Source organism: Misgurnus anguillicaudatus, chromosome 25 (assembly GCF_027580225.2).
Source record: "Misgurnus anguillicaudatus chromosome 25, ASM2758022v2, whole genome shotgun sequence".
In the NCBI taxonomy this organism is placed as follows: Eukaryota; Metazoa; Chordata; class Actinopteri; order Cypriniformes; family Cobitidae; genus Misgurnus; species Misgurnus anguillicaudatus.
The window spans coordinates 1,927,501-1,946,068 of record NC_073361.2 but is presented as its reverse complement, the minus strand read 5'-3'; the positions used below and the strand labels follow the sequence as shown (position 1 = coordinate 1,946,068).

The window sequence follows — 18,568 nt, the reverse complement described above, 5'->3', positions numbered from 1 at the left end:
CACAGAAATGCTTGCTTACTTTGACTTGGATCATCTCTGTATTCACTTTAGGTACAGAAACACCTGATGATTCCTATATCATTTGTTTCAAGATTCTCTTTTCTATCATTTGAAAGTGAACACCCACCATATTATTAAATCACAAGAGACCAAAATTGAAAGAGACTGCTTACCCGTTTTGTAGCTCAACTTTTGACACGAAAACCACCCTGTTTTACAAACATTTTAAAACTTGTACCTGTCAAAAAATCTTTTTTTTAAGTTTAGTTTGATGAACTCCTAAATATCTTAAATATGACACGCAGAGCACCTAGTACATTCGGCTAAATTGCATGGGCCAGCACGCAACAGCGCAACATTGTTACAACGAAAATCAATCCAAAATTTACAGACTTAAATTAGATTAGACTTAACATTTATAATAATAAAAAATAAAAATGAAGTCAGAATCAAATAAGGTGCAGAACAAATGTGTGCAAAATGCCTGAAGTGCAGGAGAACAAAACACAAACTACAAATAGTTAAATTATATAACCCCAAGTGATCTATATAAAAAATATTTTCATAGTATTATCGTAATGATAATAGGCTGTATTGGGAGAAAGCTGTAAAATCAGATAACGTGTACACTGTAAAAACATTCAAGTTAGAAGTTACAGTGTTATTGCAGCTGGGTTGCCGGTAACTTACAGTAAATTTAAATTTATGTTATTTACTGGGAAGAGTTTGTTTAAAGACAAAGACTTGTAATTGTTTAATGTTCATTTAACTTTGAACAAAATTTAGCCAGTAAATAACATAAATTTAAATCTTCGGTAAGTTACCGGCAACCCAGCTGCAATAACACTGTAATTTCTACAGAATTTTCAATGATCTTCAATTCATAACACATCTGCGACAATTCAACTATAAGATTGATAGTCGAATCAGACTTCTCTTCGACTATTTGGAGTCACCCCTAGTTAAATGGTTAATATTAATAAAAAAAGTTTTAGTTTTTGTTTTAATGTTTGCTGTGTTTTAGTGTTCTGTTGTATTCACAGTTATTTGTTTTTTTTTTTTAATTAATGATGTTTGATGATTGCCACCATGATTAAGGTAAAGTTGTGTAAAGTTCAATGTTGAGGTCTAAGAGGGCATGCACGCCAAAGCTTTTTTACGCGGCAGACGCCGACTGCCAGCTTTATTTCAGCCGTCTGCCAGCTTTCTTCAGCTGAGCGATTTGGTTGCTGTGATACTTCTGCTTTGTTATTGTACGATGCACTGGTTTTTAACTCTTTCGTCCCCATTGACGAGTTATCTCGTCAATTAAGAGAAAACGCTTCCCCGCCAATGACGAGATTTTCCATCTTTCCGCAATACCACTATTATCCGCAACTTATACAACCCGGAAGTAGCGCCTTGCGTGAAAGAGAAAGGACTCCGTGTTTGTTTTAAAGATCGCTCTGTATCTGATCTCTATCAAAAGTCCTTCACAAAAATGGACTTATCTTAGCTTTTTGTCAAAATTTGGTGTTTTTGAAGAAACCTGCCCATGTTTGAGAGGTAATTACAAGAGAACTAATGAAGGTAGGATGAAACTTTTTTTTTTTTTGAAAGCAGAGGGTCTGTTCTTTCATCTGATATATTGTTTGTTTATATATTTAAAGAACACAAAAATGCTGGCGCTGGCTGGCAACTTTTTTTAAAAACGCTGGCGGGGAAAGAGTTAATGATATTTATCCCGCCCCTCCTCCACTGTGATTGGACAGTTGTTTGAGAACTGACATTGACAAGCTGAGCTTTTCACCCAATGTTGAATATTTTTCAACTCTCTGCGCTCTCGGTGCTGAGCACGAAAAAACGCTGAGTTCTGACTTTCAGCGGGAAAAACGCTATCTGCTGGCTGACGCAGTTATCATTTTCGCATCCAGTGCTACGTCGTTTAAATGTCTAAACTCACCTCGTTTTTAGACCAGCATACCCATGGGCAAATAGATGGGTGCAAGTGCATTTGCCATTATTGGTGCATTGCTGTTTTGAGGCAAATGAAAACAATTGTGCCATTGACCTGGTCTACAGTCAATGGTGCATGTTTTTAGTTATTTAAAAAGGCGTACTAGTAATATGCACCTATAGGCAGGTGCACAATGCACATACACTGCTTATTACAGACACAGGAACACCCAGCAGCACACAAACATACTAAATATAGATAAAATCAAAGGATTACAATGTAAAAGATTATTATTGTGTACATAAAGATAAAAATGTTTGTGTCATATAAAGGATACTCGTTGCATGTATCAGAATTACCTATTTGAAGTAATGACAAATGCAGATCCGTTTCCTCTCTGGAGAAGCATTCAGCGCCATGCACTTCAGACCATTCACATAGACCGTTAAAATATGGCCCCAAATGTGTGTCGTTTATGAATAATAATGAGTTGCAAAGTTAGAATGATGTAAAGTATGACTGTTAATAAGTATCAATTTTTCGTAGGTGTCAGTGATGAGAGAAGGGCAGTACAATGATTCCAGTGAAAAGCTTGACAGCTTCAAATAAACATTTTCTTTAAACAATTAATGACATCTGTTACATCAGGACTCACAAAATCAGGCAAGAAATCTTCTGGGTTGTGTGCAGCAATAAGTGGACAAGAGATGTAGACACATTTACAAATTGAGAACATAATCTTTCGTAAGTATGGATGATGCAGGGATGATTTGTGTATGTGTGTGTGTCTCTCTGTGTATTTTGGCTTATAAACAGCCTGCAAAATCGGATTTAGCACTGGTTATTAATAATTTTATCTCAGGGGGCTTTTACGTTCACTTAGGGGTGCTTAGCCTATGGGTTACCATATGTCAGTCACTAAATTACTTTTACTTTCATTTATCTTCTTTTCTACTAATGTTAAGGCTGTCTAACTGTTTTCAATGTAGTCTGAATCTTTTCCTATCCCGTGTCTAATGCATTATGTGCCATTCACCATTTAACTACCTGTAGTAAACGTTATGTTTAAAACCGTATTGCCAGAAGTACTCGAGAACATTATGTAGTAGTATTGTTTCTTTACAGTCAAGGCTATGTGCAGCTTGTTGACTTGAGGTTTGCTACGCTGCCATTTTAAGACGAATCGTCTTGCCGCATAAGCTAAATCCAGCCAGATATATAGCCCCTCTACACCACCTTCAGACGCAAGTTATTTTTTACTTCATGGATTAAAGACTTCTTCTCTCAGCCATCTTGTGCATCTGCTTAGCTTCACTATACCACATTTCCCTTAACCAAAGTGGTTTTTTAAAGATCACAAACCATAAATGCAGTAATTACACTGTTAGAACTTGACAACTTTGCAAATTAATCTGTTTGTAAGCACATACTTTTTGCAAGCCAAAAAACATTTGGGATTTACAGGCATAAAGTGGCATGTAGGAAATTGCCACAAGACATGTTATAATTTGTGTCAAGGTAAACCTTGATGTACGGCGATCCGTGATTTACAATGTCTGCTGTTATTTATCACAAAAAAATTTACCTGCAGTCTCCCACAACAGGTTTGTGAAAAGGAGTTTGGTGTTCAGTGCACGATGAGCACAATGATAAACATTGCAAACCATATGTTAGAGGAGATGAAGTTCATATAGCCAGAGAATTTGGGTTTGTAACAAAATAAAGCTAGTAAGTCACCACTTGATTTTCAAGGAGCTTTGTTTTGATACAAAATGTTGTTTGGTGGCTTTCCCAGTAAAAATATGGCCAGCCTTAAACTCATACCTCATTGGCTTGTTTTTGCCACTATGTTGGTCACGCCATTCGACATTATTCAAGTGATATCCCTCCCACCACCCACAAAGTCAATGTTTGGCGTGTGTTGGTGGGATCTTTTTTAGACACCAAACTAAAGCTATTTCAGTTGTGCTTTGTGGTTATGGCCTTAGTCTACATAAAGTACATGGTAGACAACTTCTGCTGTGTTCAGCGAGGGACGTCTGAGCCCGATTTAAAACACACAGTCAATTACTCTGTTGGATAACACGCACCAACAAATAAATATTTTCATGCCTGAAAGAGTTTAACAGTCCCTAAAATCATAACATTTACCTCTAAATCAAGGCTTCTTTTACAAAGCCCTTTTAACATTTAACAAAATACAAAAACCTTTTGAATTTCAAACCTTCTTTAAATTACTTCATTTAGTAATTAGACTTACATTGTGAATTACTACTTGCGGACATTTGAGTATAAAGTAATGGCTTATTCATAGGGCATTCACATGTCCCTACCAATATCCAGGGAACACTAAATTGACCCTAACAATAATTTTGAATAAAAATTAATCTATATTTATATATAACCACCATCGGTGTCTTGTTTTTTTTACTTATTACTTATTTCAATTAAAATGATTCAGGAATCATTTATATTTGTTTAAAAATATTTCACAACTGCGTACTGTAAAAATACTGTACCTCAATTTTAGTCCCGCCCTGTAACTCACATCTCTAATTTTTTTAAGTCCCGCCTCTCTAACGCCACTTTATTATTGGCTTTGTTTTTTCTAACTAATGTGCGACATAGGCTGCATTTGGTTGTAAAAAGCACCAATCTGTCATCAAAAAGAAATGCGCATGATTATGCAAGCTACCGGTAAATAAGGAAGAAAGTTTTGTGCACAAAATCTGGTACAATTAGCATGATTCAGGGACATCCATTTCTTTACTATACAGTTGGTGAAAAGCAGTAGGCGAGGCGAGTAGTAATTTCAAATTCATAGTTTTCGAAAAACAGTAGACGAAAAGTACCCAGATGACGTACTCGATGAACACGATGAGCATTCAATGATGAACTATTTTTTTTTGAGGAGTCACCTAATGAAGAAGAAGAAGCGTCGTAAATTAAGACGGTCAAAAGATTTATCGTGATTAATCACATACAAAATGAAAGTTTTTTTTGCATCATATATGTGTGTGCACTGTGTGTAATTATTTTGTATATATAAATACACACACATACATGTATTTAAGAAACATTTACATTCATATATTTATTCATTTAGATTTGGATATTTTTTATATTATGTATAAAATTTAAAAAATTATACATAAATAAACTTTTCTTAAATTCATACATGTATGTGTGTATTTATACATAATAATTACACACAACACACACACAAATATATTATGCAAACACAAACTTTTATTTTGTATGCGATTAATCGTGATTAATCTTTTGACAGCCTTAGTCATAATAGTTCAGCTATTTCATTCGAGTTTCAGCTGTTCAAACAGTCTTTTTAAGCACATTATGTGTTTATTACTGACACAAACAGCCAAAGCAAGCACATAAGTAAACAGTGCACAATTTTTATTCCTGCATCCTAAATAGTGCACTTAGTGCCACCAACTATTGGCACAAATTATAAATGTTGTACAAACTTGTCTTTAACACGTATCCTGATTTATAGTGTTAAAGCACTCTGTTTTACGCTCTATCCGCTTCCATCACGTGCAGTTTAAAATCATGCAGTTATGAAATTCAGTACAAACAGCTGAAAAGGGATCATTTTAATTCAAGAATCTCATCTTAAAACTGAAACGCCTCAATGTAAACAATTTAGAGCTATAGACAAACACAATTTGACTCAACACACTTTTTACATGACACAATATTCAAAAGGACTAAACTGTTCCTATTTCCCCTGGGAGTGATGCTCCAACAAGGAGCAATCCTGAAAGACTTTGGAAAGAACACAGAAGTAAAGGCAAGATTTAGAGAGAAACTATACTGTTTGAAAAGCCTATGTGTCCACTATTAGTACAACACTGAACTATAATGGTGTTCATAGAAGAACACTACAAACAAAACATCATGGACATCTCCAGTTTGCCCAAGACCATCAGGATAATGTTCTGTGTGCAGGAAGTGCAGTTAAACTTTTGGCAAAAACTACACAGTGCTGCACACCAATACCAAAATCTCATCACAATTCTGAAGCATGAAGGAGAGGGCATCATGTTCAGGAAATTTTACAAGACAGCAGTCCATGATCCAATCTCAAGAGAGGTTGGGAGATGGAACAAAAAAATAACATATCGCACAAGTAGAGCACTAATCTTTTTGGCTGCAAAAAAGAAGCAACCTACTTTGGACAACCTAGAAATATGAATGAAACATTTGGTGGAGAGGTTGTTAGATTTATATACTGTATATTGTTCACCTGTCTGGGTGTTCTTCAATCACTTGGAACACAGTAAGCAGGAACGTTTCATTGCGGAAAGCTCTGGTCACACATTCCTTGTAGATCCTGAATTCAGCAGCAGTGATGGCTTCACCCTCTGGGATCTGGGACAGGTTGAATTTAAACTCTTTATGGTGTCTTCTCTGTGGAGACAACTCCCTGTCAAACTCCACTGTCCAAAAACAAAGAAGATGATGATTTAGAGCACTAATAATCAACAGTCTTTATAAGAGACAAAAGCATTACTGCATTCCTTACAGGAGCCATTTTTAAGAGGAATAATTGTTGAATTTATTTAGAAGAATTACATGCATAAAATGGCTTTTAGCCCTTACAGTTATTTATATTGCAATGCTATGTTTTCTTGTCATGTTAAACTTTAAGGAATACTCCACTTTCATGAAAAAATTCAGATTACTTACTCACCCCCATGTCCTCCAAGATCTTTCTTTGTTCAGTCGAGAATAAATCTTTTGAGGAAAACATTTCAGAATTTTTCTAAATTTAATACACCCCAACAGTTCACAATTTCAATGCAGTTTAAAATTGCAGTTTTAATGCAGCCCCAAATGGCTCCAAACAATCCCAACCGAGGCACAAGGGTCCCATCCAATGAAACGACCATCACCTTCAACAAGATAAAAAAGTTCTTTTAAACCACAACTTCCCGTCCAGCACCAGCCATGTGACGCACAAGCGCGACCTTACGTTTTATGTAATCACGTGGAAAATCACGCGTCAAAAATGTGAAACGCACACTTGTGGACCATTTTAAACAATAAACTGACACAAAGACATCCTCTTTCTCCACATTTGTGAACACTGGAGCGCTAGTTTCACATTTATCATTTCCACGTAATTACGTAATATGCAAGGTGCACCTGCGCGTCACACAGCCAGCGCAAGACGAGAAGTTGTGATTCAAAAGTTTCTTGCCGAAAAATGATTGATTGCCTCACTAGATGAGACCCTTATGCCTCGGTTGGGATCGTTTAGAGCCCTTTGAATCTGCGTTGAGACTGCAATTTTAAACTGCATTAAAACTGTAAACGGTTGAGGTCCAATAAAGTATATTAAATTGAGAAAAGTCCTGGAATGTTTTCCTCAAAAAACTTAATTTCTTCTTGACTGAATAAAGAAAGACATAAACATATTGATGATATATAGTAGTGGTGAGTAAATTATATAATTATATATTATATGGATTTTTTAATGAATTTTAAAAATATATAATCTCCTCTCTGTAATTACACATTTATTCATTGCTGTTTTGATACTAAATGAAAAAAGTATGAAATAAAAGACACAACCTCTTAACTCGTAACATTTCACTATTTTATGAACTTAAAACAATACAAAGACATGGTAAGCAATGTGCTCAATAATGGCCTATAATTGTCTGACCTAATTCACCCATATGGTCCATCCATATGCATTTATATTACAGTACCACTTCACAGAGCACCAGATGTGCAGCGCATGTGCTGTAATAATGATTCACTATTTCAAGTAGAATACTAATTCTTTATTTATTCAAGCTGTTCCCACAGCAAAGGAAAATCATGGCTGTTCAGTTCTCCACAGTTTTAAGTGCTAGCAGCCACTCGGATACAGAAGAAGGAACAGGGGAAACTAGACTAGACTAGATTAACAAGAGTGTGTTTTCCCTTTAGATGACAGCTTTGTCATGCTCTTCCCCACACATCACCAACAGCCCTTCCTCTTGTTCCTACAGTCGACCCATGGGCTGTATTTCTTACTGTAAGTACAAGTCCAGCCGGATGCCCCACTTGTGGACCCGGGGTAAAGTGTCCTGCTCTGATTGTATTACCATGCCTCCCTGGGTGAGGAACACACACTTCCATCTCAACCCTCCCTCCTCAAGAGAAAGTTGTGGAATTTACTAAACTGTGAAACAGAGGAATAATGAATAACCAAGGGTTATTGGTCACTTTTCTTTTCTTGTTGAATTACAGTAGTCAAGAAATGTTATTTAAGCAGGGAGTTAAACTGTTCTGCTGTCCTGATACATGCGTTACCAATTACAATCAAACCTCTCGGGAAAAGCTCAAAGAGCCTAAGACGGTTCCCTGGGGGACACCCTGTCTTTGTGCTACATACTCTGCTCTAACTGACTGACTAACCTTGGACAACCCACCTGCAATATATGAAATAGTGTCCAGGCAGTATCTAGTGGGACTTTTGACCCCTTAGTGAAGATAAAAGAACGAGGCGTAGGGGGAGTCTGCTTTAGTGGAGTTCCAGCATTGGGGTTCACATGGTGATGGCTTAACACCAGACACTTTCCCGTTCACAATACGTCTGCATAATTCATACTGGGAGTAGTTTCCCGAGGTCCCCTTTGTGATGTTTTTCACATCAGCACATTAAGTTTAAACGTGGCTGTGTCCACATACTGCTGATACTTCTTTATTAAAAACTTCCACAGGTGTTTCATCAACAGAAGCTAGTTCATCCGTAGCCTAACAAAAACATTTAAGATGACAGATATATTAAAGGTCATCAGCAGATGCAGTAACAAGGGTGACGGGTCTAGAAATTACTTTGGCCCCTTTGCATAAAAAAGATGGTTACAGAAATCAGATTAACCCATAGGGTCTAACGGAAATTATATACACACTCTCTTTTCACAAACTTTCGTTGCTTTATAAAAGCGGAAATTTGCAAAGATCCCTTCTTGAGAGGTTAATGGAAAAAAGAAAGCTTTTCAAATGATAGATTATACTTATATATCGAGCACTTGGCAATGACAGTAAGAGACACAACCTAAACCACAGAGCTCATATGATCTGATGTGGGGTTTTTTAGCGAATAGACCAAGTGAAGATCACAACAATAACTGTGTGGCCACATATTCAACAAAATGTGAACGTGCACAGGGTTGCTTGAGAAAGCAACATTTAACAGAGACAAAGTGGAAAGTACTAAGTATCTTTCACTGTGTTGGAGTTCTTCATCATCTTCACAGATATTCTTCCCCCACACAGGAAAAGAGGCGAGGGACGTGTCGACAGTGAACCAGGGAGAGGCACACACATAAAGAATGGTTTATAAGAAACACCTATAAAGAAACACGTATGCATAATGCAAATAACTTGCAGCTGTGATTACCAGAAATTCAATGTAAAAAATGTAACTTTTACCATCAATATTTCTGGCATTATGGGGGGCCTTTTGTGAAAGTATATTCTCTCTTCAAAATCCTGCCTACTAAATACAGCCAATTTCAGCAATGTTGACAACCCTGCTTCAAAACAATAGAAACTATCACAAATATTCGAATAGTCTTAACAGTTATAATGGGGATTGTATTGGTTTTAGGGGGTTTTCACACCTGCCTTGTTTAGTTCGATTGAATCGTACCAGAGTTCGATTGCTCAGTTGGTGCAGTTCATTTGGGCAGGTGAAAATGCAGCAATCGAACTCTGGTGCGCACCAAAAGCGGACCAAACAAGCGGACCGAGACCAGCTTGCAGAGGTGGTCTCGGTACGCTTTCAAACAAACTCTAGAGCAGTTCGTTTGTGGTGAGAACACGATCCGAGATCGAACCGACCTAACTGCAAAAGTACTGCGCATTTTGGACTAAACCAGCTGCCGTAGTCAACTGCGCAGTGCATTATCGGATGAGGAAGTGTTTGCTGACCGTTTCTATTAGCAATATTAGCACAATGACAAATTGCGGACATACCTGGAGTTGCGAGGAGGTGTGACTGTGAGCAGAGCCTCCGAATTTTTTTGTCTCCGCCGTTTGTATTGCATTAAACCGTTGTTTTCAAGCAGCATCCGCGATTCATTATGAAAATGAACAGTTTGTCTAGAGTGCTGTATACAAACTATGTATAACAACCACAGAGACATAATTACAGCGCGAAGCCGTCTGTCCATGGTGTCTGCTGTATTATCCTTCTTTTGTTTACCTCCGGGGGTTCCGTTGGAATTTCCCGCACGTTGATTCTGACCAATCGTGAAGCCGTTTAGGAAATACGTTAAAATACATGTGGCCAATCAGTGATGTTGATCTTATCACATGACAGAATTTTGGTTTGTTTCAATTGGTGCAGATCAGAGCAATCAGTGTGGTGTGAAATGGAACCAAATCTGCTAAAAAAGTTACAATGTATAATTTTTTGCTTTTGGTCCGGACCAAATGAACCGAATTACAGATGTGAAAACGCCCTTAAAGAAAAGTTAAATGGTCTCTGATGGTCTCTACTGGTAATGTGTTGGGTTCTGTTGGTGTTATGTTATCTGGTGGACTTTTGTAATGGCTTTAATGGTAAACAGCTGATGGTTTATAATGGTATTATAATGAAATCCATTAGAATTTGTATTAAATTCATTCAAAATTTTGAGATGGTTTCCATAGATTTTAAGGCAGGGTAAAGAGAAATATTTTTGCTCTTTTGACAGCCTTTGCTTTTTGCTACCCTGACCCATGTATTGTCTTGTTAAATATGGCTTTTTTAGTACCCCACGGTTTGGTTTGGGTCAGCTCACTTTACTTTGACTTGGTTAGCTTTTCCATCGAATAACACTTCGGAGTGGGAGGGATTATAGGCGTGTCTTTATATTTGCGCTGCTTACTGCTGTGACATCAAGTGAGAGCATTTGCATTAATTCATTTATTTCTCAGTCTGCCACAAAATAAAAATTGACCACCATAATCAGTGATCAGTAATACAGTGTTTCTTGGGTCACATTTTGGTATCAGCTCGGGTCTCTTGGAACCGCGAGTACCCAGTACCCTCGGGTACTACATACTGCACCCACTGGAAAAGCCGGCAAAAGTAAGTTAACATGACCCAAACCAAACCGTGGGGTACTCTGCAATGGAAAAGCGCCAATATAATTTAGATGTTTATCATACTTTAATAAAATAGAAAAAAATTGTAGCATTTTTGAATTTCTCTGAAATTACTAGCAATTTTATCTGGGATAAAATGAATATGTGACTAAAGACAGGGCAGGGCTACTGTATATGATAAAGCTCTTTAGTGTGTTGTTCTTATTAGAAGTGATTCTCAACCTCCACCTGTGTAACATCTGTTTCTTTCTTTCTGTGTTATTATCATTAGCCCACACAGGACAGGTGGGTTGTGACCTACAGTGAAGATATGATAGACAACAAATAGACTGAGATATGAGTTATAACAAAAAGGCGTTAAATACAGGTGTAAATGGGCTGTGAACGTTTTGAGCTCGTCCACTTTCGACCACATTCAGAATCAGATGTAGTCGAAAACGCATTTGACCGGTCTGCTTTTGTGGTGTAGACGCTCATGTGGTCGAATGTGTTTGAACAGCCAAAAAAGACCACCTACTGTCAGCCTACTTATCTAACGTGTGATGTACTGAGCACAATCTTTTTACATCGGACTTGACGTCTAGCTTGAACCCATAGTGTTCAGTAAGGTCTATAGGTTTTCATTAATAAAACTAAGTGGAAGCTTGCCACCTCTTTCAGTTTTGTTTTATTTTAAGTTGCTTGAGCTTATTTTATCAATTGCTCGAAAATATCTACGCTTTTATATAAACATGTATGTTTACTAATAACAAAAGCAGCGGACTCTGACATAATATCAATTTAAACTCGTTATTGGTCCCGCTCGCGTTTAAACGAAAGCAAAGTGACTCTGCAATAGACCATCACCTTGAGTTAATCGATCGAAAGCAGACAAAAGAGACTGATTCAAACATCAGGTGTGAACGCAAATGTTTCTCTCCCATCCACTTGTGATCCGATCAACTAAAACACATCTTTCAGGTGACAGACAGACTGAGAAAAAGACAGTGACATAAGGGCTGGATGGACTTCAGTGTGGTCCGTGGTCTCATATTAAATGTAAAAACCATGTCCCCTGAATTTGTATATAATTTATTCACCACATTGACTTTTCTTCCTTATCACAACCACTCAGAAAAACAACAGCACATTTCCATTCTTGCCTCGCATCCGCTTCCTCCAAGTCCAAGGTGCCACAAGATTAATTGTGTATCTGTTTCAATCTCTTACACAATCTTCTATCACATACTCAACTTAAATGAGCATTTTTATTAAAGGGCATTTGCTCTAGAAAGAATACATGAGAGGCTTATTACAGTTTGGATTGTGCAGGAGAGCTCTACATGATTTTACGTTATTTGTATTTTGGTTTGCACTAAATTGATAAAAATATGTCCATGCCAAATTCTAGCCAAAAATACTTTCCATTCGTCATTACATCATGACATGAAAATCGAGTTATACCTCAAAAATTTCCTTAGCACTGCACAAAGTGCATGTGCTGATACTAAGACTGCAAAACATCTCATTTTCTAATTCAACCACATTGTGATGTCACATTTGTGATATTTTCATCTGACACGACAACATAACTATTTTAATTGCTTGCGTGCCCCACGAGCACTCAAGTGACAAGGAGACTCAGGCCAAAGTCAGTCACTAAATGTCATTTCTCAAAATATAAATTTTAATGCGTTTCTTTGAACCCAGATGTGTTCTTAAGAGGTTTCTGCATACTTCTACAGATTTATAACAAACTCATTTACAGTACAATAAAGTCCCATTACTCAAAAACTGAGAATGGCTGATGATTTATATAAGATAGGCCTACATTCATTAACATTACTTATGTGTACAGTATATGGCTTTATATTCAAAGCCATTTTAATTATTTCACCCGATCCAAAATCAGTCACCACAAACTTGTGAGCAAAATGTTAACCATACACAAAGTCTGCAATTATTTCCTTCATCTCTTCAGCCCATGAAAGAGTCAGACACAGTTGATTTGAAAGCTGTCTCCTTCAGCTTAACCAATAAAAATGTGCTGTGAAGCCAGGCATGTGAAGAATCCATCTGTGTTTATGTAATTATCCTCAAAATCTCCATTCACATTCACTTCCACCACAATCTAATTGTTCAGCTTTGGTAATTAAACGCTTCTGGCCGTCACTTTTAATCGGTGAACTCGTAGACTGCTTGTTTTCATCCTTTTTCAAATGTGAATCATATTTTACCCTTATTTGCAACTTGGACTTTATCTGGAAATACACAACCTCAAAACCTGGCAAAACCACAATTCTGACTCAGTTTCTTGCGACTTCTATTTCAGTTTTATTCCCAAATGTAAAAGACCAAGAATAACTTTAAGCTCCAAGTCATTTATTTTATAATCTGAATGAACAGATCTTGCAAGACACATTACATTAACACATTATATTAAAGGTCAAGTTTTACCTGCGCTTTAATTGTGTTTACTGTGCGCAATATAATATCGATAATGCATTGAAGTCACAGAGCATGGCCCCGGCCCTAACACAATCACAAGCATCAATTCAGGCTGTAGCCATGGACTGTTAAAAAAGATGGACGACACGATGTCGCTTACTTCCACTGTAATGAATTGAAGCCCAAAAATGTCTGACAATGTGCGCTGCCATCATTGTTACATAAAAACATCAGTTTGGAGTCAGGGCATGCGCAGAAGGAATCGTCCGTGGAGATAGAGGCGGAGCTGCAGAATTAAACTTCCGCCCAAAGCTTGCATGCCGAAGTCAACCACGCCAATCATAACGCCCTGTTTCTATAGCATCAAATTACTAGCTAAAATTAAACTTAAAATGAACAACTTAACATATAAGAGCGTGATAACAACTGCCTCCCATCTATCCATACATCTTTTGGAAAATTTTATTGGAAGTGTAAATATTGAGAAGTGTAAAAAGTTGAGAGCGACAACAGCTTTGCAGCGAGCGGTTTCAGCGCAAACAGCGGACGCGCCCCCACCGCTTGAGAACAGCCGCTTATTTGATTTACTTGGCTTTTTTTATCATTCAAATTTTGCTGGTGGTTAATAACACATTTTTCTGTGGTGTGGCAAACTCAGAACACATTTAATATCACTTTACATGGACTTTACGCAAGTTTACACTTGCAGTTTTTGGGGAGGGGATTAGTTTAGTTTTATATATCCCACTACCTCTGAATTGCATTGCCAAATGAGTACAGTGTGAAACAATATGATCCAACTTTTAGCAACAGAAAACCATTATGAACAACAGCCTTCATTCAATTCAAATGCTTTATACTTTTTAAAACATTGAAGAAGAGTGCTATATTTAGTCTTAACATTTGAGAAAAATGGTAAAGATGTAGAACACTGTTACACAAGTTTCTATGCATTTTTCCTAGATTTTTTCTTTCAAGGTGCAAGAATAAAATTATGAGTGCTATTTATACAGTGATGCTGCATTTTGTACTGTACTTACCATTGGTACTTGCCATAAAATTGGTTCTTATAAAAGTAAGTCTATTTTCACCTTATTCAATGTTCCATGTCTCAAGAGGTCAAAAAAGTTATATGAGCTGTTTCTTTTCTAAAGGATTTGCAGCTTTTTACAGTTGGTATGAGCACAGAAACCAAATTAAGCTTTCACTAGGGGTGAGTTTTAGAACCGATTGTCACTTTGTAGTTTATAAACCTGTTTCTCAAAAATAAAAATAAATAATGACTTGTAGTATCAGAGAATGCACACTTCTACCTTAACTATTGGTACCAAATGTATGTATCGTTTTCTAAATTGTGCATTTTCTTTTGAGAGTGCATGGAAAAGAATCAACATCGTTCAAAATTAATCTTTTTTGTACGATGTTGAAGACAAATGACTTTGGAGCAACATAAGGGTGAAGTATTTCTTTAAAAGAGTATCAGCTCCTTGTTTATTTGCGATCAGAAGCAGAAATATTACCCATGGTTTCCTAAAAATAAGGGAACTATTTGAAAATGTAATGTGATGTTTGTGGCATGAAGTAAAGAACATATAAAGTTGTTTATAATTTCAATGGCAGTTCTTGCTGATGAATCTTAATCTGTTTACAGAAGGATAGAGGATACCCTAAGCTTTTCTTGGCACAGACCATTTTGAGGAAACTCCCATCTCTTGTTTGCAGTGGTAATACTGTGTGTTTGCATTTATTTATGGATAAAGGGGATCTTTCAGTAATCCATGGGAAATCCACAGGGAAAAGGCACCCCTGTTTTCTCTTTTTTTTTGTTAATGGTTACTTTTTCCACCTGGATCTTCTGTGTTAACTCACATTTCCTCTCTCGTACACACACACACACACAAACCCATTCTTTATCACACAACACGTTTTTACTAGATCCCGACTGACAGTTTCCCACTTAGTCAACAACCACCCAGGAGAGCACAGGTACTGTAAGCTTGGCTTTAGGCTTGTAAAGCAATAAACGTGACCTGCACAAACAATTTGAGGGGTTTTCTCAGAAGATTAACAAGGTCTAGACAATCACTGCTTCTTTTAGCTGTATGCTCTGTCTATTTAACGAAAGCAATATTATTTAGTTCTTTTGCTTTTAATAACATCTTTCAGTGTGTTGAGCTCCAAATAAGGGCTAAGCTATTTATTTTGCACCACAGCGTGTTCCTACACCCTCATCTCATCATGTAATTAGTATCCCACAATCTGTCAATGAATTGTTTGATGTTGGCAGGTTTTGCACAACATGGATGACCCCTTTTGAAAGACTACCTAAGGGTCACTGACTCAGGATGACTGTATCACTTCTAGTCTGCATGCGGGTGTTAACATGGAAATTAAGAAAGGAATTTGAGTTATGCTCAAGCTCTGTAATGAAGAAAAGGGATTTTCTCAAGATTGACTCAGCGGACAGATAAGAAGAGTCAAAAACACACGGCACATGAGACTTATGGCCAGAATATGCAAACATTTTCTCTGCTGATTTTGGAAGAATCTGTAAAACAGATTCAAGCATGGTAACATATGTTAGACTGAGCTTAGAACTACACTTACATTAGAAGGATTATCAAATTGGACAAAAAGTCGACATGAAAATAGGCATGGGCCAGTTACCGGTTGTAAGGTATACCGAGGTTTTATACAGTCAAGGTTTCAAAACCACTAAAATGTTCTGTGATATCGTCTCCAAGCTATGAGCTTTGTTGATACAAAATTCATTAAATCAATAAGTCATGTGATTGAGTTGATGTTTACATTTAATATGCTTTCAAAAAATATATAATATTTTCGTAATGTATATTATATTTTAAGGGCTTTATTTTCAGCTGGCATTTGAAAATAACGGTATTTTGCTAAAGGTTATCATACCGCCAGAATCTTATACCGGCCCATGCCTACCTGAAAATCTAAACTGACTTTCATAATGCACATTCTTGAGTCTTTCTGTAGACCATTCAGACATTTTTCCAGAGAAGAAATTGTTAATTGTAAACTAATCTTTCATTAAATTGAATAACTTGTTTCACCTCTAAAACCACTTTCTGATTCAACTGATGTCCAATTAATTCAGATAAAATGAATTCTTGCCCTACTTTCTTTTTGTCAAATATCCCATTTCATTTGCAGATACATCATCTGATAAAAGTAAAATATGTCAACATTTAATTGTAATATTATTAAACATACATGCAATGAATTATTAGCATTTTAATAATGATTTTGGCCATATGGGCCTGCAAATAACTAATAATCTGAGTAGCTAGTTTTAAGTTTATTTTATATAGCGCTTTATTTTAAGCAGCTTTACATGAAAAGAAACTATATAAAATGGGAAAATTATTAAATATATAGATCATACAATACAATCGATTCCATATTTTATTGTCCTTTAATTATGATCTAATTATACTGTACATACTTTACTATACGACTATGATACATTTAGTCCATTTATATGAAAAGTGACAGAGGTCATTTTAAACTAGACATGCCTTTCCGTCTTACATTTAAAAGAAGAACAAATTATAATAGATTTGTGACATCGCATTGGCCGAAAATCATTTCAGAAGTGGAGCAGTTTCAGACATTTTTTTAAGTAGTGCTTTCACATTTTGTAAAAAAGAAGATTTCAGAGAACATGAAATGCGACAAAACTATACAAAACAGCGAAATAATGATATAATGTACAATAAGAATTTCCAACAATAGTATAAAATGTACATGACCTTTTGATAATTTTTTTTTTAATAACAGACACTGAGTAATAAAATAAAATAAGCTTTGTGGTCAAAAGTAAAAGTGATGTCATTGATGTATACATTATACAGTATGTATACATTTAGCAGAGTCACTTTTATCCATAGCAGCTTACAAATGAGGGAGCATTTAAATAAAATTGTCATATATGAGCCAAATACTTGTTTTTAAAATACTATATAGGACTTAAAATGTCTTGATTTTACAGGGCATTTAAATGTATTGTTGTTAAAAACGTAGTTGAACTTTCCAGCATTCTGAACAGTATTGCTTTTTTTATATAAGTCCTAATGAATTATCTTGCCTTGAATTCCTGAATAGTTTGGGTGCAGTTCCCAGAGATCTTTCACCGGACTAAAGATTTTTGGAGAGTGATTATCTGAGAAGGAATGTGAGTTTTAATCTGAGTTAAACACACATGCTGATGTTGATGATCATGAGGTCAGCAGATAAGCTTCTTTGAGAGAACGTTCTCTTAGCTTCTGTCTTAACCATGAAGTCCTGATACTATCTCTGCATCTCACGCCATAGCCGTCAGACATGCCTTTACGGTTGCAGCGGTCCTGAGGAATGTGCCGATGTCCTCTGCAGGTAGCTTCTGTCTTCTACAGTTTGCTTTTATCAGAGATCATGTATCAGGGATGTGATTCCTGATGAATAAGAATCTGAGAACAATAAACCTTGCGTGGCATTGCCTTTTGGCTGTAAATCTGTCAGATGAAATGATGTTCACTGGACTGATAGATAAGGTGAGAGAAGATAAAGCAGAACCAAACATCTGATAACATGATGGCTTCAATTGTTGCTTAACATCACATCAATGTAGGCTTTTGAAAGTGTCACGCTAAGAGGGAATAGAGAACCAGGTTGCATTTTCTGCTCTTCCTGCAAATTTGTTACAATATTTTCTAATGCGGTGTATTAAAAGTCTGAAGCAAAACCTCACAAAGGCAGCGTACTGTATTGTGTAAACAGCATCTGGTCAGCTGACTATAGTAAACACACGGTTGAGAAACATGCAGGATTTATTGATACACAATCTTATCAGAGATGAAGCTGTAGTGTAGAAAATAAAGAAAGAATAGAGGAAATGTATTTTACCATACTTCACACTGTCTTCATAGTTTATTATAAACCTACACTTTTATACAATGTATGTAGTTTGTTTGTGACATCATGTAGTTTGTTTGTGATGTCATGTGGTTTGTTTGTGATGTCAGGTGATTTGTTGATATCATGTAGTTTGTTTGTGACATCATGTAGTTTGTTTGTGACACA

General features: G+C 36.4%; 1 protein-coding gene across 2 annotated transcripts in view; it reads right to left on the bottom strand.

The window, feature by feature from the left end:
- The window catches only part of bmp6 (bone morphogenetic protein 6), a 49,146-nt gene that overhangs the window by 18,839 nt on the left and 11,739 nt on the right, over window positions 1–18,568 (bottom strand). For both annotated transcript variants that reach the window (XM_055181824.2, XM_055181825.2), the window contains exon 3: window positions 6,207–6,399. In XM_055181824.2, the coding sequence (XP_055037799.2) occupies window positions 6,207–6,399 (193 nt within the window). The remainder of the gene's footprint in view (window positions 1–6,206; window positions 6,400–18,568) is intronic.